Source organism: Uloborus diversus, chromosome 1 (assembly GCF_026930045.1).
Source record: "Uloborus diversus isolate 005 chromosome 1, Udiv.v.3.1, whole genome shotgun sequence".
Taxonomy (NCBI): Eukaryota; Metazoa; Arthropoda; class Arachnida; order Araneae; family Uloboridae; genus Uloborus; species Uloborus diversus.
This window is the reverse complement of record NC_072731.1, coordinates 165,291,488-165,313,613: the sequence shown is the minus strand read 5'-3', so window position 1 is coordinate 165,313,613 and position 22,126 is coordinate 165,291,488. Positions and strand designations below refer to the sequence as shown.

General features: G+C 33.0%; 1 protein-coding gene across 1 annotated transcript in view; it reads right to left on the bottom strand.

The window, feature by feature from the left end:
• LOC129216854 (PDF receptor-like) overlaps nucleotides 1–22,126 on the bottom strand; it is a 172,838-nt gene that overhangs the window by 107,832 nt on the left and 42,880 nt on the right. Inside the window, exons 8-10 of the mRNA XM_054851071.1 lie at nucleotides 21,894–21,963; nucleotides 20,574–20,659; nucleotides 12,454–12,658 (exon numbers count right to left, since the gene is read on the bottom strand). Of these exons, the coding sequence (XP_054707046.1) occupies nucleotides 12,454–12,658; nucleotides 20,574–20,659; nucleotides 21,894–21,963 (361 nt within the window). The remainder of the gene's footprint in view (nucleotides 1–12,453; nucleotides 12,659–20,573; nucleotides 20,660–21,893; nucleotides 21,964–22,126) is intronic.

Genomic DNA, 22,126 nt, shown 5'->3' with positions numbered 1-22,126 from the left:
TCATTGACGGCAACCTTCCCCTAACTGCTCATAAAAACAAATAACAGTGTAGATGTATGCTTTATCAGGCGAAAATAGCGCAGAAGTTTAGAGACAAAAGTTATGACATTTTAACGCAACTCTTTTTGTACAGTTTTGCAATTCAGTTTTTAAGTTTTATAGATTTTCCCTTTTTATGGTTAAAGTTAGTCATCAGGCAATCATTTGTAATTAAAATTTAACTTTTGTCTTGATAATAATTTGTTTGCCGTCTTTCTATCAGGTGCGGATCCAGCTTTGGAGGACATTATGTTTTTTAAATCACGTTAGGGAATCTGTCAGATAGACCATCTTTCTTCTTGTAACCTTTGAAAAATAGTTTTCAAACGGTGGTAAATTGGAAAAACGGTTGGTCATATAGACGCAAACTGTCAAATGTAGAAAAAAATTTTTGTTTCTCTCGAAGAACACTGGGAGTAAGGAGGTGCGTCAGAGTGTTGACAATGCGTTGGCGGTGGTTCTGGAGGTAGTCAAGTTCAGTAGTTATTCAGAAATTATCAGAAAAAAATGCCAAAGGAGATGTATGGGGATAGAGTTTTGGAAAGGCTGAACCATATTTACCTGACAGCATTTAAAGCATGGGATTTTTTTTTTTTTTGGTCAAAGTACTTGAGGCCTTAACAATGACAGACGAAACTTAGCTGAAAGGCAGTGAAAAGAGGGGCTGTGTAAGTTTCCATCCATATTTGGTGAATTGATCTGCTCTCTCATTACCAGGTGTATCACACTGGCTAGATATTCACAGGAAGGTGATCTTCCAGTTATCAGTGATGAGTTCCTCAAATTTGATTTAGTAGATTCGACTCGCTCGAATTCACCATTTCAAAAAGAGCAAAGACAGAGAATGGCTGACTGAGCCAACAATGAAGACGCTTTTTGAGTTGAGAAGTACAGATGAATAGGTGCCTGTTTATTTGCCTCAATATCAGCCTCAGGATTTATGACATTAATGCCAACCAGGCAAGAGCCTTCAAATACATTTTCACAAAAAAAAAAAAGAAAAAATCTTTTGGGTATTTCAATTATTTTAAGTGCATAAGCAAGAAGAAAAGAATGAAAAGCTTTATTTTTTTCCTCCTGGGCATTAATTGAGAGATTCAAAATGTAATTTCAATAGTAGGAAAAAATATTGCATTAAGGAAAAAAAGTTGGAGAAGAAGTATTTGTTTATTTGATATTTAGTCGTGAAGTCTTCAGTCTTACCATAGGATGAATTGTGTGTTTCAAATATTTTTCTGGCAGGCACAAGCTGCTGGCTAGAAATGGAAAATGGCATCTTCACTCAAGTATACATGTATAACTTCACAAGTTGGGAGAGAGGATAAAGGGGGTATTTTATAAGCGTCACACATATTCAGGCACAAACAGTAGCTTTGAGACACTCCCTCGAGAACTATTCGAAATTGATGTCTCCAGAACGTAGTTGTTGTGTTGGCTGTCTTTTAGCATTTAAAAGGAAGATGGATTTCCTGAATCTTCGCTGACATGCTATAATTTGGAGGTATTTTTCTCATTGCAACAACTAACTTTGCTGCTGCTTGTTTTTCTTACCCAAAAGCTTTCTTCTTATTGGAGTTCAGTAAGGAATTTCAAATTAAAAACCTTTTTTTACTGTAACAGCTTGTGTTTGTCTAACTTTTGAAAATTTTAATTCGATAGGGGAAGAAGCGCCAATGATATGTTAAGGACACTCTCCAAGGATTTTTTTAAAAATTATTAATGATATATGTGGCTTTAAAGGTATTAAGTTCCTTAAAAAAGAAAAGAAGCAAAATAATAATAATAATAATAATGGGGGAGTTGTAATGATTATTTCTTTATGATGAAATTTGCTCGATAAAACTTAACGAAGTTATATCGTTTGTGTTTATTCAAATTGCTTTTACCAGCGTACATATGTGTACTGTACATATTTTATACACTTAATGATTATTTTGAGTACTCACCTTGTTTTGTATAGCAGCAAACACTTGGAGTCTTTTTGGATATTTTATAAAATTTCCAGTGCTTTCTAACAGTTTCTTGCACCTGAAATTACATTAATATTGAGATATCTGATTGAAAACGGAAACCAAGAATCTTTTAAATATACAGTGAAACCCCTCTATTACGGACACTAACGGGACAAACTTTTTTGTCCGTAAGAGAGGGGTGTCCGCTTTACAGAGGTTTTTTTAATTTAATTAACTTTAGTTATTTGTTTATGTTTTTTGAAATCTTAAATGAAATATGTGTGAATTCTACTCTTTCATATGCATAGATTTTTTCTAATTTACTAGTTTTTACCAACATATACATAATAAAAAAATTATTTTATCAGGTTAAATTCAAATATTACAGTTTTGCACACTCAAAGAGATTTAAATAACAGGTTCGCATAAAAATTACATACCTAATTTGTACTTTTAAAAAATTGTTCGATTGATGTCTGTTGATATGTTGTGATCGATGAAAGTCTTTCATTTTCGAAATGTATCTTAAGTTCTTGTACCAAGTCTAGTCCTTTAGGATCGTTGTGTTTAATTGAAAATTCCCCGAGTCCATCTAATACGCTTAAAGCTTCGTTAACATTTTTAATTGTTTTAACGTCTTCTTTTACGGACAGTTCATCTTCATCGTCATCCTCAACTGTATGATCTTCGTTAATTTCGCGCACTATGCTTGCAATTTCTGTTTCGCTTTCTTCAGTGAAAACTTGGTCGTCGATGGGAGCATAGTCTTCAGCGGTCACATTTGTGAACCCTGCTTGTTGCATTAACGACTGCAAATCGGATCCATCATTGTCACAATCAACTTTGTTGTCAATTTCCTCTGTGGCAGATCCTTTTTTGAATCCAACGCGATTAAAGCAACTTACTATTGTTTCTTTTTTAACTTCCTTCCATGCGTGCTTAACCCAGCTGATTGCATCTAACACATCAATTGTTTTGGATAATTCGCTACTTGTTTTAGTTTCTTCCATTTTATTGATTAAATGCTTCATAACTAGTTGTCTGTATTGAATTTTAAATGCTTGAATTATCCCAGCATCCATAGGTTGGCATTTCGATGTTGTGTTTGCTGGCAAGAAGACTATTTCTATATTTTTCAAGTGAAAGTCTTTGGGATGGGAGGGCGCGTTGTCCATAAAAATAACAATATGCCTTTTTTTTCTCCCCAACTTCTTATCAAAAGTTACAAGCCAATCAGACATGACACTGGTTGTCATCCACGCTCTTCTATTTGAATACCAGTCTACAGGTAATTTTTTTATATCCAGTCCTTTAAAACACCGAGGTCTGGCTGCTTTTCCGATGACAACTGGTTTTAATTTTGTACCATCCATGCTGGCACCCAACAAAACTGTTTAGCGTTCTTTGGAGATTTTGCCACCAGAGCAGTTTTCTTTCCGTAAAGTTAAGGTTTTATCTGGCAGAGCTCTATAAAACAAACCGGTCTCATCAATGTTATAAATGTCACATGGCTCGTAATTTTCAATCAAACTAGGCACTTTCTCAAATCATTTCTCGCAAACGTCAGCATCCATGGATTCACCACATATTTTTTTAAAAACGATATCATGTCTCGTTCGAAAACGATCTAACCATCCATTGGAAGCTTTGAAATTTTCTATACCCATTTCAGTAGCTGCTTCTTTCGCCTTTTCTTGTAAAATAGGGCCAGAAATCGGAATATTTTTGCTTCTTGCAGACACAAACCATTTAAACACAATTTCATCCACTGCAAGGGCATTACTTTTAGGAAAATCTTTTTTCTTCTCTTGGTTTCCATTTATGAACCATTCTTTCTTAAACTTCTGTTTTCCTTTTAATATACAGCAAATTTGTGTGCGTCCCACACCAAACTTTTCAGCAATTATCCGTATTCCAATTTTATTTTTTTCTGCGAAATCTATAACTTCAATTTTTTCTTTCAGAGAAAGAGTACGACGCTGACGATGAGTATTCAGAGCCATTTCAATGAGAACGATGAAACAACTGAATGCTTTTACCCTTAAGTTTACTTTATGATATTGCATTGGCTTTACTTTTACTCTCTATAAAATATTTTTGTTAGATGGCGCGTCAACTCGGCTCCACTTAGACACAACACGCCTGCTTGTTAGTCATCTGAAAAGGAACAAGGCAACGGGGGAGGGTGGGGGTATACAGACAGAAACTTGCAGAATAATCATTTTCTCTTTTCTTTTCTTTTATTTTTGACGATTTGATGATGTTTTTTGGAATGAAAAATGCATTTCGGTGTCAAGCTGAAAATTTTTTGCTACGCAGTAGATGCAAAGTAAAATTGCAAAGAAATATTTTTTTTATCTCCGTATAAGCTGGTCGACTTTGCATTAAATGAAGCCTTTCAATGGAGTAGCTATTTAATTCTCAAGTTTTAAATACTATCCGCAAAAAAGGATATATCAATGTAAATGACTTCGAAAAGGGTGTCCGTGTCCGTATTTGAGGGTGTCCGTACGAGAGAGGTTCCTTATACATTAGGTTTAATGTCTCTCTGCCGGGGAATTAAAAACTGTCCGCATAAGAGGGGTGTCCACATTAAAGGGGTGTCCGTTAGGAGGGGTTTCACTGTATATATTTGATATTTAATGTTTAGTACAATGAGTGATCCCCTTTTTTAACTTGAAGCGATATAATAGAAAAAAAAAACTCCCTACTTTTCAAATTTGAATACAATTTGTAATTCAAATTAATTTTATACACAACAAATATGTTTAAGTCAGAGAAATAATTCATCCAGGACAGATGATTTTTCTTAACAAAAATAGTGTGTAATAAATCATAGCCTAAGATGACAACCATGAAATATAACTAATGCGCATCTCCCCTCCCCCCCCCCAAAAAAAAGGATGTAAAAAAAAATAACATGCACGACAAATATTGTACTTCAGCCAGCATTGTGCTTAAGTTCTCTCAAGTATGCGTTACATTTGTGAAATTATGAATTTCTTTTAGGAAATACAGAGAATTTAACATTTTTGTGTAGATTTAAAGCAGCTTTCTGATCAGGTAAAAGGCTTTGGTGTAAAATTTTGATTCAGATATCGTTTTAATATAATTTAGCTATTAAATATTTGTGCTTGTTTGTTTGTGCTCGCTTATTTTAGCTGTGCAATATTTATTTCAAGTTTGTAAAATAAGCATAACGTAAAATTTTTGCGACAACTTATAACAGTAGAAATTGACAGACACATACAACGTATGAATATTGTTTAATTTCAAATGCGACCGTTTTTTAAAAGTAAAATTATAGGGTAGACCGGGGCACGTTTACGTGGATAGTTTTCAATGAATTTTCTAATTTTTTTGTTTTGACTTAGGAAATTTTAGACATTGCGGTTTTATGAAGCAGTTAATGGAGTCAAAATTGGTACATTGAGTTGTTTCTCAGTTTGTATTTTTAACCGTTAAAATTTATTTTTGAGTTCAAGTCGGTTGCACGTTTACGCATATTTATTTTGACCCCTAACGTGCTTCTGTCAGTGTTTTGAACATACTGTCTTACCATCGTTAAAATAAAGCAAATTTATTACGGACTGAATAATGTATAAAGTTAAAGCTGAAGGGGCATGAAGACAACACTATATGATTATAAGATATAAGATACGAATGTGCTACTTAATTAAAATTAAATGGTAATTTTCAGAATTAAATAGCCGAAAAATACTAAAAAAAGTTTGAGACAGTTTGGAGCGAAAAAAATGTCAGGGGCACGTTTACGTTAGACACAGTAAGAACGTGCATAAAGGTGCTCCAACGTCAACGCCTAAACTTGCCCCGTCGGCAAGTTTGGATTTGTTTTTAACGTGCAAAATGGTTTAATAACATTTCAGTTCATACAAATACAATTCTCAAAAAAGGATAAAATTCTGTTAATTTTTATATATCACGGGACGCGGGAAAATCCCGCCCCGCCAAGGAAACCAAACGTCAGCAGCCAACAGAAGCAAATCCACCGCCAAAAGACGAAAGAAAATAAAAACGACCAAGAACAAGATTACACGACAGAACAAGTTGGGGGTTTTTGGGTTTTTCACCCCTCTGTATCTCATCCCCATGAAGACCCCCGGAGTTGATTTTTAATACACTCAATCTCTAGTGGCCCTTGACGCCGTAAACCAAAATAAAATCCCCTGGACCATCAGGGGGAGGAGGTATTAAAGTTATAAAATCGCTGTTCAAACAAGTTTTCGCTTTGTTTGACAGGGCTACAGCCCAGACGAAAAATGGAATCAAGCTGAAATTTCGCACATACATTCCTTGTGCCCTACTGATGTGCCTTTTGTGCCATTTGACCCCCCTCCCCTTCCCCACCCGTTTTTACCAACCAAATTGTACCTTCCCGGGGTTCTATCACAGCCCCCCGGGGGCCTGCGGTAATGATTTTTTGTATGCAAATTCTTGGGGGGCCATTGAGTACATATACAAAAATTCAACCCCCAGGGACATCATGGGCATGAGTAATTGAAGTTTGAAAATCACTAATTTTACCTAAATTCTTATGTACTTATTCTCAGCTTATAGGGTTTGTTTCTCTCGGACTGCAATTGCAAGGTTAGAACAGATCTAACAGTTATTCCAAAGTTGTCTTAGGAAATGAAATTCAATCAAGACTAAAACATATCCAACAGTTGCAACTAGACGTTAAATCGCGGATATCACAAATTTGCCACAGCGACTGCGCATGCGCGCAGACTTAGCTCATTGGGCTTTCTGTTTTCAGATTCTATGTTTTTTTATACTTAAGCAGAGAAACAAATTAATTAATGAGATTAGAATGCTGTCCTCCCCCCCCCCCCCAAAGTTTTGCCGACACGAAATTTCCTTCCCCCTGTTTTTCAGTTTTGATATATTTATGGAGAGAAGAAATTTTAAATGTCGGCGCGGAACTGGGGTTAAACCATTACAATATTTTACGTGACAAATTATATGAAACTGTACGCATATGAATACGGCACCTATAGCTTTTTAATTGAAAGCGAAAAATATCACTTTTTTTATTGGTTTGCTTATTTTCTAAATTAATGGATTTTTCACAAAAAACATATTGAATTGAAAATATATGAAATACGTGTGTGGATATCCGTGCTTTGCAGTGATTTGTTAGCTGAAAATTTTTTTGCAATTAATTTAAGCAAGACTTTTAATGAGCTTAGTCCGCGCGCAACATGCGCATTCGCTATGGCAAGTTTGGGATATCCGTGATTTGACATCGAGTAAAGTTGTATTGATCTTCTGACACATTCAAATTTAAAATATTTAATGGCTTAGGTTTTTTTTTTTTGCTTGGTGATAACATGCGTTATTTCGTTTTTTAAATGAACTTTTAAACAAAACTAGGTATTAAACACGACAAAGATTTCTATCAAGAAAAAGATAAATCACCAAACAATTAAAATTATCCCATAAAACGTAAAATAATCCACGATTTAAGAAAAAATGTAATTAAACAAAAAGTGAAAAGTTAGATTAAAATAGCACTCAAGCTGTAAAACATTTAAAGAAACCTTCATGAAAATGTTGAATAATCTGTCAAATAAAGAAACTATAATAGAATTTATTGCGAAGTTGTAAAATACTCGAAAACAATATAATTTAAAATACAGTATTTTATTATTCAAGAAGTTTTCTTTGCAACAGAGAGGATACAAGGATTGCAATAAAATTTAAACCGCCCAATTCTCGCAAAATGAACATAGAATCTTAATAGTCAGAAAATAATTTGACGTAAAATTAGGCTAGCCATTATTGTTACTTAAAAACACAAAACAGCGTTGTTTCAATTGAAAATTTTCTGACTTGAAGTTCTCAATTCTAAAAATACAGACAAAGTAATTATATCAATGCAAAAAGATGTGATATCTCATCAAAAACAACCCTGTTGTAAAAATTTCCCCGCCAAGAGAACCTTTAACTTTTCCGCACAAAAAAAAAAAAAAAAACCTGCATCCTAAACCCAAAACCCCTCAGCCATAAAAAGTTATGGTATCTAGTTTGCCCGCCAAGTATCTGCCAAACTATCATCCTCCCTCTTCTCCTTTTCCATCACAGCTACTTCCATTAGAACCTCCTCTCACCTTCAACTCCTCAGAAATATGGATAGATCTTTTAAATTGTTTATCTTGTTTGGCGGGAAGCTTTTCAAAATGAAGTGGTTGCTTGGTGGGCAAATAGCTTCCCGCCAAACAAGATAAACAATTTAAAAGATCTATCCATATTTCTGAGGAGTTGAAGGTGGGAGGAGGTTCTAATGGAAGTAGCTGTGATGAAAAAGGAGAAGAGGGAGGATGATAATTTGGTAGATACTTGGCGGGCTAACTAGATACCATAACTTTTTATGGCTGAGGGTTTTTGGGTTTAGGATGCAGGTTTTCTTTTTTGTGCGGAAAAGTTAAAGGTTTTCTTGGCGGGGAAATTTTTACAACAGGGTTGTTTTTGATGAGATTTGTTCTTTCTTAACTAAGTATTATTTATTCACAATGAGATTCAAAACATTCATTCTGAAATTGTTTTTGGAAAATCAGGAAAGAGGAGAAAAATTGTCTCTCAGAAATGAACTGTTAACTATTTTAAAGAAAAAAAAAAGAAACAAACAAACTGACGCAAGAATTGGTAACATTAAAAGTAATGATTATGATCATTAATCGGCCAGAGTCGATTTATCTGCCAATTATCAACAGCCAATTAATCGGTAATCGGTAATCGACCATTGCTTATCGGTGCGTCCTTATTTTAAACCTTTAGCTTTGTTCGGAAATGACATCGAAAATTAGCAAAGGTCACGTAAACGTTTACTCTTCCATGTGTGACGTCAGTGTAAATGAGCAAAAAGAACCGAAAGCACAGTCAGTCGCATTCAATGTTGCATTGAAGAATTACAATTAGTGAAAGACGTTTTCTTTCGCATTAAGAACAGGAGAAAAAATCGCAAAGTATTTCACTTCTGAAATATGTTCCTTTTGTGTGAACTCAATGACTAAACAATTATCCACTATTGCTGACTGTTTTCAGCCAAAACCCAAGCCGTCGCAACTAAATGTGTAAAAGTGATCTCAAAAAGATATCTATAGTAATTATCGTTTCGTAATATATATATATATATATATATATATATATATATATATATAATACCTTTTGAAAAAGTCATCTTTACTGCCTGAATTTTTTGCCCTTCTTTTCCTTTTTTACTTTCTATATTCCCCGTATTTTACGTTTCTTAAACTCAGTCCTTTGAGAAATGTAAAAACGGGGTTTCACTTTAATCGACTTTTTATTGTCAAATATCAGAAGGCGGGTATTTATCAACGTAACTGTTTGTATACCAAAGCACATTATAATAAAATAACTGTTTTAGGCATTTAAATTGCTGTAAAACTTGTTATTATTTACTTTCATTTTACATCCACATGTCTACTTCTCTAAATAAATAAGTGTGAAATAAAAAAAAAATGTAATGAGGTAGTATATTTAATTTCTTTCCAAGGTAGGTTATTCTGTTTTCTTTTAACGCATTCCTAACTTCAAAATTGAATTTTCAAATATTTGTTTGACGTTTTACGTAACTTCAAATGCATTGGATATTAATAATGTGTCGCTGAGAAGAAAATTAGAAAACTTTGACGATTGAAAAAATATAAATTGTTACAGGTTGAAGTTCTACATTCCTTGCAGATATATCTTTACTTGGAATTTTACAAACAAAAGAAGGTGAAAATATTCTAGATAAAAAGTTATTTTTAACGCTTTTTAATTAAAGGAGTGAAAGAATTTTCCTATAAGGCATTTTCTTTAATCGTCGGGGTTTTTCAGGGTCAATTCATTTCAAATAAACATTCAGCCTATATTTCGTTCTGATTGTTATCGTATTATGATCGCTGGTTTCGGTCATTAAGTGTAAGCTATCGGCCACTGTGTAGCCCACAGTAAAAGGTTCTGCTAAAATTGAATATTTTTGGCATTTCTTTTGGACATTGAGAATTCCAGACTATTGAATTTCTGAACCAATTCCAAATTGGAAAATCCTCTGTTGAAATATAATTTCCAATTTTGTTTCAAAGTCTTAATTCTCGTCACGCGCCCATAATCAGGTAAAAAACCGTTTCAAATGAATCCCTCGAGTACTCGAGTACATATGAAAATCTTTTCAATGAACTTCCCATACATACATTTTGTACGTGAAGCCACGCCATTACAATCTGTAATGCCGTGGAAAGGCAAAGGCCAGTATCTGCATCAATGAATTTTTGAGATTTTTGGAGAATACGTTTTGGATTCCCCACTAACAATAAGAAAATGTTGAAATTTGACGCTTTGTTGTGCGTTTTTTGCAGGGTAAACAAAGTAAACAAGCTTGTACAGTACAATAAAGCTTAAGTACATTACTTGACAAACACGTGGGAAAATGAAAAATGAAAACTGCAGTGTGTACTTGAATATTGCTATTCCATGATTTTTGCCAACTCAATGAAAAAAATTATACAGTGGAATTCTGATTTTACGTTCTCTGTCGGATCAAAGTGATAAAAACGTTCCAAGCGGGAAAACGTAAAATCAGGGCCATGTTAAAAATATAAGCGTACTGTTTAAAAGTTGATTCTTTTCCAATCAAGAAGTGGGTTGAAAGTGTAATCTGTTTAAATTAGGGTTGGCCAGATTGGATCCAATTGGGTTGAACACGATGGGTTTTTTTTGAAAAAAACCATTTAAAAAAACCAATTATTTAGCCCACTCTTTGGTTTTTTTTAAATTTTCCCAAGAAGTTTTTTTTAAAAAATAATTAATTTAAATACTTTCACAATTTAAACTTTTTTATTTGTTCTTCACCACAGCCAATAGAAATAAACAATGAATTTTGAACTTTAATAGTATTTCTTCACTCTTAACAGCATTAAAAAATACTTCAAAGATTTTAAATAAATGTATTTAACTTTTTTCTTTAACTGATCAATAAATAACTCAAATTATCTTGACTAAGTCCTGTCACGTCTGATTTTCTCAATATTTGTAGATTGTAGGAAACTACTCTAGCCGAAAGGCTTTCATGTGAAATATTTTCTCGAAACCAACAGGTCGCACATCTCGAATAAACAAGTATATTTTTTAGAAATTAACAGGTTTTACGAACGGCCGAACAGAAAACGAAATAAGATGTACAGTATTTTCATTATCTTACAAAAAAATTTAATATTTCTTACTGTGTACACAGAAATAGAAAAACAGGCAACATGAAATTCACAGAAATGTCTTGATTAAGCTGGAATTCAGTAAAAAGGGATTTAAACTACTTGAGATTCTACAATAGTTTTGCATAACATAATGAAATACACACTAAAGTAAAATGCAAAAAAAAAAAAAAAAAAAGTAGTACTTAATTACAAACAAACAATAAATTTTATCGCTCGAGAAGTAACTTTGCCTTAACTGTTGGTAATCATGGAAACTAAAAAATCTGAAACTTCACCATTCTTGGGTTTCGTCGTCTTTTTACTTTTCTTCAAAAACGCTGAATGTTCCAGCTTTTTCTACCCGAAGACAATTTTTTTTTGCTTTGTCCATATACTTACGCAACAATGTGCTACAAGTACCCCACATTGTCTCCAAGAAAAGACAAAAAAAAAAAAAAAAAAAAAACACATTTCTTTTAAAAAAACCCAGCTTTTTTGCTCATTTTCTTCTTAGTTGCGCGTATAAATGAAAATAGTTTCAGAGTTTTTATGTTTAAGATCGCTGGATTGGTCGTGGGGTCCCCCTAGATCATTTCTTCGTCTTCATCATTATGATCGAAGCAGGTAGTAAACCTGATATTGAAGAAATCCGTGTTGCGATGCGACGGTACATGCGTCACCAACTTCTGTAAAAGTTTCAAGCTGTGAGTGTCAGCAACTCTAGTCCTCAACTGTCATGAAGGAAAGTTAGGCGATCAGAGGAAATAACTCTCGCAGAAAAAGGAAAATTAGACTGAAGAAAAAGAATTTAAGAGATGCTATAAAACAAATTTTTCTTAAAAAAATATAAATCTGAAAAAAAAAAAGGGTTTGCGTGGTGTTGTAGATGAAAAATTGTTTTGATCTGTATGTGGAAAAGCACATTAAGTGGGCTTTCTGAAGAAAGGTAACGTAAAATCCGGAACATTTTAACACTATTATTATAGAGTCTTTTTCGAGGACAGCATAAAATGACGTTTAAAGCGAAAAAACGTATGAAACGGATTACGTAAATTCGGAGTTCCACTGTACCTATTTTTTTTCAAAAACAAAATAAAAAAGATAGTTATAACTAAAAAAAAAAATAATGATTTATTTATTAAATAAAACCAAAACATAAAAATAGTAAAGATCAGGAATAGAACTAAAAGAAGTACGAAATAAAATCTAAAGAAAAAAAAATGTTTTGAACAAGTTTCTGTAACAATCTTTCTTACAATACTTACTTCTTTATTCAAAAAGCAGTATAAAAGGGATATGAAAAAGCCGTGACACGCTGATATAGCATGAAATGTGTATGACCACAACGCAAATTGTAAAGGAGTGCCATCAATGGGTCCCGGTACGATATCCATTATGTTTGTGATTCCCAGCAGTGGTAAAAGCAATAAGGCTGCTCTCACAGCTTTTCTGAAATAATTCGAAAAAGATAATATTCATTACAAGCAAGACAATGCCTGCACAACGATAAAAAAACAGATGATTTATTTACTTATACACTTACAGATGATTTATTTACTTACAGAAGCTCTCACAGCTTTTCTGAAATAATTCGAAAAAGATAATATTCATTACAAGCAAGACAATGCCTGCACAACGATAAAAAAACAGATGATTTATTTACTTATATGAGTTATGAATATAAAAATAAGTTATGTACTTGTGAATATCCACGTTTTCTTAAATGTGATGTAGAGTAAGTTGAGAAATGGAAAGTGTTTTCTGAATTCGGATCACTTTCTAGACCGAATAATCCTTTTAATAGAGTATTCTTTACTTTTCATTATTATTTTGGTTACATATTGTAACCACAGAGAAACAGTTGGACACTTTACTATTGCTCTGAGGTGACGATAGGTCGGTTGGTTTGTTGACGACTAAATTTCGAGGGGTCGCTGTAATACGTACCTGGATTTTTATACTGTATATAAGATTGAGGTTTATTTATTTGAAGGATTTGAAGCCAATAGAATGTGTTTCGAAAAAATGTAAAAATGGAATGGCAGCAGATAAAAACTTCTACGATTTCATGTTTCAGTACCTCAATAGTTTGGCGGAGAACGAGAAAAAGAATTCCATGAAGTGGAAACTGATCATGTAAAAATGGTTTTAAACTGTTCTTACAATAAACTACCTCATGTGGTCCGGCGAGCTATTATGCACTGTAAAAAAAAAAAAAAAAAAAAAAAAAAATCCGGAACGTGACTATTTCCATGGAACGTTTCGGGATTTCACAAGTTTTTATCCAATTCCTGTTAAAACCAAGTTTTTTTTGTCAAAAAGTTTCCTAAATTGCCACAATTCGCACGAATGCAGACTTCTCACTGTGGTCAAAAATAATTTTAGCTTGGAGTTCAAAGTTTAACATTAATTAAGTACAGTTATTAAGTGAATCGGCTTCAATTTGACGATGGCCGCTCAGAGCGACTAATTTTCCAATGGGAGCAAACAAGTCTCTGTACTCCATAGCTTTGCAAGAATTGCAGGCGAGTTAGAATCTTGATACTTACTCGCAATTCCGTCTTAGCTTTGACCATGGTTGCAATAATGCCGTTGGAACTTTCTTTGTTAATCAGGAGGGTGTCAAGCTGTTATTAAGTTTTCTCTAAATGTTCCAGAGACACGACTGTCTTTAATTGGGAAGATTTTGGAATTCTCCAGCAAAGATTCCAGGATAATTTCAGGAAAGTTACTGAGTTTTAGGGAGAAATATTCCTATTTTTTTAAAGATATGTAGGTCGCAGAAATTAGGCATATCAGCTGCCCATTATTTCCCAGGTATGTTTCTGAATTGTTTTTACAGTGTGCGTGTCTTATTAAGGCCGATCATGAACTGCTCTCAAAGACATTTAGAGACATAACTTAAAGTGGATTCCTAACTACTAGGACATTGTCGAAATAAGTGCTTAATAGATCAATAACATGACATTATGGCTGCTGCATCGGTCCATACCGAGTGAGAGAGAGAGCTTTAACATCATCCTACGAAAGAATGGCTGTGCATCTTTCAGGAGATTGTATTGAACCGTTCATTTTAAGGAGTCGGTTATTTGGACTTATTCGTTCATGAACGACAAATCCCAACCGTACAGTCACGTCCCACAGTGGTTCAAAACGACAAAAAAGCGGAAAAAATTCAATAACTTTGAATATTCTCAAAAAATGCTTCGGAAAATTGTTAAAATTGTTGCATGGTAATATTTATCTTCATGCTTGCCGATCGTATATACTGAGAAACTCCGATTTTACGTCCCTCGAATCTACGTTCTCTCCACATTTTACGTTTTTTATCATCAGGTCCCAGTTTTTCCGTACACGAATAATATTAATTTAACACGGATGAAAAGTTTGTTATTTATGAATTTCCCGCATTTTACGTTTTTCCTCGGTAGTTAAAAAAAAGTGAAAAAATGTTTTAAAATCAAGAAAATTCCCTCTGTGCATTTTTAAACATAATCCACTCTGTTGAAAGTTAATCCATGAAAACAGAAACGCTTCGGCTCTGTCCGTATCTAATTTTATGTACTGAAGATGAACAAAAAGAAGAGGAAACACAACTTGTCTCTTCTTTCAATACTGCATTTAAGAGCTTAATAATAGTGAAAGACTATTTTCTTTATCATAAAGACCAAGAAAAAACTTTGCAAAATGTTCCAATCCTGGAAGATGCTGTATTTACTTTGGATTCAATGACTCATAATTACTGACTATTTTCAACCTAAACGCTCGGATTCGTTACTTAATGTGTTAGAATGATCTAAACTGGTGTGTGCAAAAATGTTCTTTTCGTAAAATATCTTATTTTTACATTTTATAAGTGTCACCGTAGCAACCTTTATTACTATTTTTGTTTCCTTATCTGATTTTTGCTTTTTATACATTTCCTGTATTTAACGTTTTCCCATGTTTTATGTTTTTGGACTTGAATTGACGTTTTTCCACATTTTTTGTATTTTATGTTTGATTCAGGCCTCTGAGAACGTGAAATCGGGGTTTCTCTGTAGTTCAAATTCATTTCTGTGTTTTTAGTGAAAAATATAAATTAAATCAGTCGTATACAACATACAAAGCTTATTTATTGCAATTGATACCCTCGAACAATATTTTCTGGCAATGTTGACAAACTGAGAACAACTGTATACTAGAATGATTTCGAAAAAGAAATCAGAAATTTCAAACGTTTAATGATTTTCTAATTTCATTGTTTTATGAAAAGAATGGTTATTTAACTTTTTATATAGATTTCTGTATGAGTTTTAAAAATTTCTTTCTCATATGTATCTTTTTTAAAGCCAAACAGTTCCGAAATTTGTTATTTTCAGGTTACTACTGCATTGCATGTAGAATAATGCGCCGCATTAATCCATAACAACGTAAATCTGTTTAAAAAAAAAATCCTCTATATTTATAGATGAATGTTTCAAAAGCCCCAACTTTCGGAAACAGTAAACAAACGTTTTTAGGCTCTCCTGCAAAGTAGTGAAACCGTGACATACGTTAGTCTGGAGCATGTCAAATTTGATGACCAACTATTGATGTATGTAAATTTTAACCCACCGGAAACCGCGATAAAAGTATATTCCACAACACTCTTCATTATATTTTTAAAAAAATAATGTTTTTTTATTTCATGTAGTTTTTAATTTTGATAAATTTTTAATTTTTAACTACGATGTAATATGCATCCTATAAGTGTGAAAAACTAATCAGAAATGACTTTTATTAAATTTTAGTCCTCCTTATTGATTGAATGAATTAAAACTGAAGTATACGTCGTACGTCCGAAAAAAATAAAAACGCAATTGTTCAACAATCTCTCAAAAAATTCTTTTGGAGTAAGTTACTACAACTCAAGGGCTAAGTAATTACGGCATGAAATATTTTTTATCTTAAAACTTAAAAATGGCTATTTTTTCCGCCCCTGAACCACTGTGCGCCCGCAAAAGGTACAAATTATTATTTTTTTGAATAAAAGAATTTTTTTAGATCGTTTATAGTTCTTATCGTGATACAAAATGGTTCCTTACGTCAGGATACATAAGAATTTTATGCCAAATTTTAATTTTTCGAGAATTAAGCAAAAATGTATGCCATATATCATGATTCATTTATACATTGAGCAAAAGACAGGCAGTTAAATTAATTTTAATCATTTTAATGATATTTTTATATCATTGTACTATTTCACAAAATAATTTTTTTTATAGTTTTAAATCAAATGATTCGGACATAAAAGTGCAAATCTGCTTCAATCTATAACCTATCTCAAAGGTTTAAAAAAAAAAAATCAGACTTTTCTCTACGTATTTTATTTCTATGAATACGCCCCCTGTTCTACTTCATATACTAGAATGGCTTCACTAAAGTTATCATCAAATGAACTTTGAAAGGAGCGCAAATAAACGAGCATCAGCAAACCAGGTTGCATTCACACAGTCGGTGCTAAATTATATGTGGGAGTAAATGTCATTCAATAAATTCTCGTTAGGGGAGAGACAATTTTAATTAAAGATTTGGGAAATCTCTCTAAAATACCAAACTTAGGATATTGAAATATAATAAGATATTTCCTTCCTTGATATTGAACGGCTAAACTATCAGGCTTTTGGTATGACAGTAATTAAGGCGAAATAATTAAAAATGAGTGATGAAAAAAGAAATTCAGTAATGTTGCTTCAAAAATGCTTCTAGGTAAAGGTTAAGCATTTTTTAATCTTATGGGAATTTCTCTGTGGGACGTTAAGCTACCATTACAATTTATCTTATGTTATGACAAAGCATTGAATTTTTTAAATAAGTATTGCTTTTATAACATATTTGGGGTTAAGTTAATTCTTTTATTAGTTCCGTGGATTAATAATATGTTGTCCATTTTTTTTAAATTTTGTTTCATGCGATACTATTAATGTTGTGTACTTATAAGTTTTAACCTGGTAAAACTAAAAAGTACATTAAAAAACAAGCATCAATATAATTTTTAAGCATATTTGTTAAAGAAAACATCCGTTTGTGCAAGTAAGTGCTTCATAGTTTTCTAGCTTTTATGACATTGATAAAATATTGAATCTTACAGACCGGTTTTTTAAGATCATTTAAAAATAGAAACAAATTTATTAGCAAAAGACATATTCTCACTGCGAGAATATCATATTTTGAACACAAACTTAATCAAGAGATTCGTGTGACTTTCTTTTTTTTTCATTTGCATGCGTAGCTGTTGTGCAAAAAATTACTGAAAATGATGATGAAAGAGCAGCCCTTTTTTATTTTAGTTTTATATAAGTTATTTTAAAAGTAAGATTACAGAAAAAAATAAGTCATTCAGCGTTAAATGCGTTTGTGGTGACTCTTTTTCTGCTATTAGATGGCGTATACCCATTTTAAGACAGCAAAAATCGCTCCATAAGAAACACATTATAGCGGAAAGAGGGTGCAATGTGTCAGGCAATGTTCAATTATTTAAGAATAATTTCTTTCACTTTCGATTCCAAGAAAGTTTAAATAAGGGTTTCAGAAGTTTTAACCCTTTAGAAACTTAAAGCTTTCATTCTAATTATTTACAAAATGCGCCCCCAGAAGATAATTAAATTGTCTCAATGTGCGCACTTGTGTAACATCACGCTGAATTAAACCAACACTAAACAATATTATTAATATGACATACAAGTTGAAATGTAACTGAGAAGGTGTTAAAGCCTTTTTTTGCGTCAATTCAAATCTTTTGTTTGACTCTCAGAGTGCTTAGCTAACTCTACATCGAATTTCTCATACAGGTAAGCTTAACCGCAAGCGAGTTCAGAATATTTAACTTCTTTGGGGTGGAGGGTCTGAACAGTCTATTTACGTTCATAAAATACCGTATTAGGAACTTAAAAGGCACCGTTCAGGTGCTGATTTCGACCCTCCCCACGTCCCGCCCTCGCTGCATAGCCGACTACATTCAACTTCGTTACTCTCTGGCTGTAAATCGGTTTTCATTACGAAAAGAGTGTGCATGTACGGAAGCAAATTCACGTATGAATCCGTTTGATCATCTACGACTTCTCAAAATCAAAGATCAAAAGAAGGGGGAAAGGGGGGGGGAGGTATTGATGGAGCCAAAGACTACTTTATGATATTAAATTAACTAATTTATATTTTATACTAGTTTTTAAAAACGGAATTTTTTTTATTAACTTTAATATGTAAAAGTCTGCATGACGGGTTGCATTCGCATACTCAAATCATTTTGTAAATAGTTTCTTTAGTTTTAAGTACTGTAAGAATAGGTTATTATAAAATTTTTTTTAAGTTCTGCTTCCTTTTAATAATAATTGCTTCTTCTTTTTCTGAAGTACAGTGATAATAGAGTTAATGATCTTATTTATTTTATTTTTTATTTACTGAATGTTAATACTTATTCATGATTAAAGGCTACTTGCAGTTTTGATTTAGTAAATTCAGGTCTTAACTTCGAACTCAATGTCCTAAACAGTAAACTTTCTTTGTTATGGAGAAAAATATTTAATATTATGAGAGTTTCTTTGTAGGTTAAATACTCTGTTTTTAGAAACTGTTTCTCTTAAAGTAAAAAAAAAAAATTTCATATTCGTTGTTGAAACATTTAGAGGTACATCAAGTAATCTAAATACTCAAAGAAAAAATCACTTCTGTTAAGGTTTTTTAGTAACATGAGGCAATTTCTTCCTGATAACATTTAAACCAGGGGAAAACCTTGTATTCTGTGCAATAAACCAACATAATGACGTTACCGCTGGTGAGAAAAGTAAAAAATCAATAATCAAATCAAAACATCGAAAACCCACTCTAATACATTTCTACAGTATTGTGGCAATTAATTGGGAAATGTTATTTTTTTCACTTTATTATACGTAAGCGAACGAATAAGCACTCAAATTCAGCTCAGAATTCAAATGGCAGTTATTGTCAAACTAGAAGCTGTTTGTACGCATCAGGTAAGTAGCAGGCATATAAATTCTTCCACCAAGTGGCTAAACGTTGGCAGTGTTAGTTGCTCGATTGTTGTAGGAGAAATTAGGGTCATGGATATCACCCTGAAACACGTGCTAAAGTGATTGCATTTAAAGAACACACTTCTAAAACGTTAGAAGAAATAGGCAAAATATGTGGAGTGAGTAAATCAAGTGTCGGGAGGATATGACAGAGGTTTAAGACAACAGGAAATGCTGGAACCAACCGTATTGGAAAATGCGGCCGAAACAGATCAAAATCGGCTCGTGGAGACAAAAGTTTACATCGAATAAGTGTTATGAATCCTCGATTAACTAGTTCTGATCTGTCCAAGTGCATGGTGGCAGCTGGTGTTAACATTGCACATTTCAACAGTGAAAATACAGGCTTTTAGACCGCGGGCGGAGAGCACGTCTACTGTAGAAGAAGCTGCTTCTCACGCCTCGCATTAAGAAAAAAAGGTTAGAATGAGCATGGAAATACAGAACATGGACTGAGAAGGATTTAGAAGAGGTTTTGTTTTCTGACGAAACACATTTTGTGGTTCAGGAATTAAGATACAGATTCTTGAAAAGGAGCAAAGGAGAAAATCTTCGTCTGCACCACATTAATCAAGCACCCAAGTATCCGATCAAAAAGATGTTGTGGGGTTATTTCTGCGCTTCAGGGATAGAATCCCTTGTTCCCGTAGAAGGAATGATGAACAGTGTCAGCTACGAATCGATATTGACACAAAATGTGCTTCGAACTATGTCTAAACTTTGTAGATGGCGTTTTTCAACAAGACGGCGCGCGATGCCACACATAGAAGCGAATTGTCAATTTCTGCTCTAAAAACAAACTTACTGTACTGGATTGGCCGGGAAACTTACCAGACTTAAATCCGATTGAAAATTTTTGGGCTATTGTTAAAAAACGTCTTCATAAGCTTGACAGTACTATGATAGAAAAGCTAATTTCGTCTGTTATTGACATATGGTATAAAGACGTTTAAATTAAATTTATATATGCCAGTCTAGTACATCTTATGCCAAAACAAGCCTGAGATGTTATTAAGTCTCGAGGAGGTCATATTAATTATTAGTTTCAAATGTATTCAATAAAAACTTAAGTGGAACTGATTTTTTGAAGAAAAACGCATTTCCCAATTAATTGCCACAATCCTGTATTCTTAATTTAAATTATCGAAACAAATATTATTGTTTCACACGGTATAGACGGAGCAATATGTTTTCTTTTCTTTCCTTCTCTCATTTTCTTTTCTCTTTCATTTTTACGACCCCCTGTGCCATCAAATCTTCAGGTTTACTAGCTGAATTTTCTCTACCAGTCTATTACACAGTGGAATACTTACCTTATTTGTTGAAGCTCACTTGGAGTATTAACTTTCACTTTCACAAGTACGATGAATACAATATTTAATAATATCATAAAATTGATCTGTAAAAATGAAAAAAAGACATTTTTTAAAAAATCCATCCTCAAAATATATCAAATATTTAAGTCATTAAGTTTAGAGAAGTCCGATAAAATCAACGCACTCTTTTTGTGCAAAGCTCATAAAAATTTCAAGATTATACTCAAGAAAAAAAAAGAAAAAAAAAACTCAAAATGATTGCACCATCTTCATTCATGTATTATTTGAGCAGATCCTTCTGAACTACTAATATCACTACATATCTAGCGCTGCAGTGGGACATTGAAAAACGTCCGTAGCTTGCTAGAAAAAGGATTTTGTGGAATGGCTAAAGCTTCGTTAAGTCAATCAAGAGCCATAGTGAACATTTAAGGAACTTATATATGGCGGGAAAACTCTGCCATTATAAAGTTTTTTTTCCTCTATTATAGCGCTAGCGCAACTTGTGTTGAGCAGTACTGCTTCACAGTGATATAGGTGTCGAGACAGAATAATTATTAAAAAAAAGAGCTTTTAGCAGACGACAGTATAGTTTTAAACTAGTTTAAAAGCATCTTTACTTGATAGTTACTTGGAAGTCAACAGAGCACTATTACAGATATTTTTGTAGTTTGACTGCATTTGCTACACGCCGGTCGCCAAAAAAAAAAGTTTCTAATGGAATTTTTCGTTGTACGATTTTCCCAGTTCACAACTGGTTTTGGCGGTTTTGACATATCGATAAGTTAAGAAATGTTTCCATAAAACTTGTAATTTCTTGCCGAATTTGTTAACCGAAATGGTTTAAATCTCACCTTGTTGCCAACACGGGTAACGATAGTGTTAATGGTATAGTTTGCTTTTTTTATAATGTTTGTAACTGTTTCCAAGAAAATAGACTGCTGTATAAATAGAATGACTGTAGTTTCATCGTTTGAGATCAACTTTTTTACCACTGTTATCTCAATGAACCTTCAATGTGTTATATTTCACTGAGATATTCGGTCGATATCAGATGGTGTTCCCTGACATATATTTCTTAAGTATGCATTAGGGGTTTCCAAATTTTCTTTAATAAGGATAATATGCGTACATATGACAAAACTAAATGTAAAATATTATTTTTGTCAAAAATTAAACTACTGCAGAGCTTATCAAAACTGACTGATTAGTTGCTGAATCATTCATTCAAAATATCTTTTAAGGGAAATAGTTAAAGCAATTAACTGCTTAGTTAAATACTTAGATTGATATAAATATGTAATGAAGTATACTTACTGCAATAATGCACATTCTTGGCCCCTCAAGTACCCAAAAATAAGGACTTAAAGCGTAACCCCACCAGCAACTAGAAAACAAAGATATTTTTTCATTTTTAGGTAATTATCACGCATAATTCAGTACATATGCACTTAACACATGCATATAACATTTGGACATCTTCCAATTAATAAGCCAATATGTAAATGGAATTTAGTGGCCTCAGTCTCTGCCTATAGCACCAAAACATA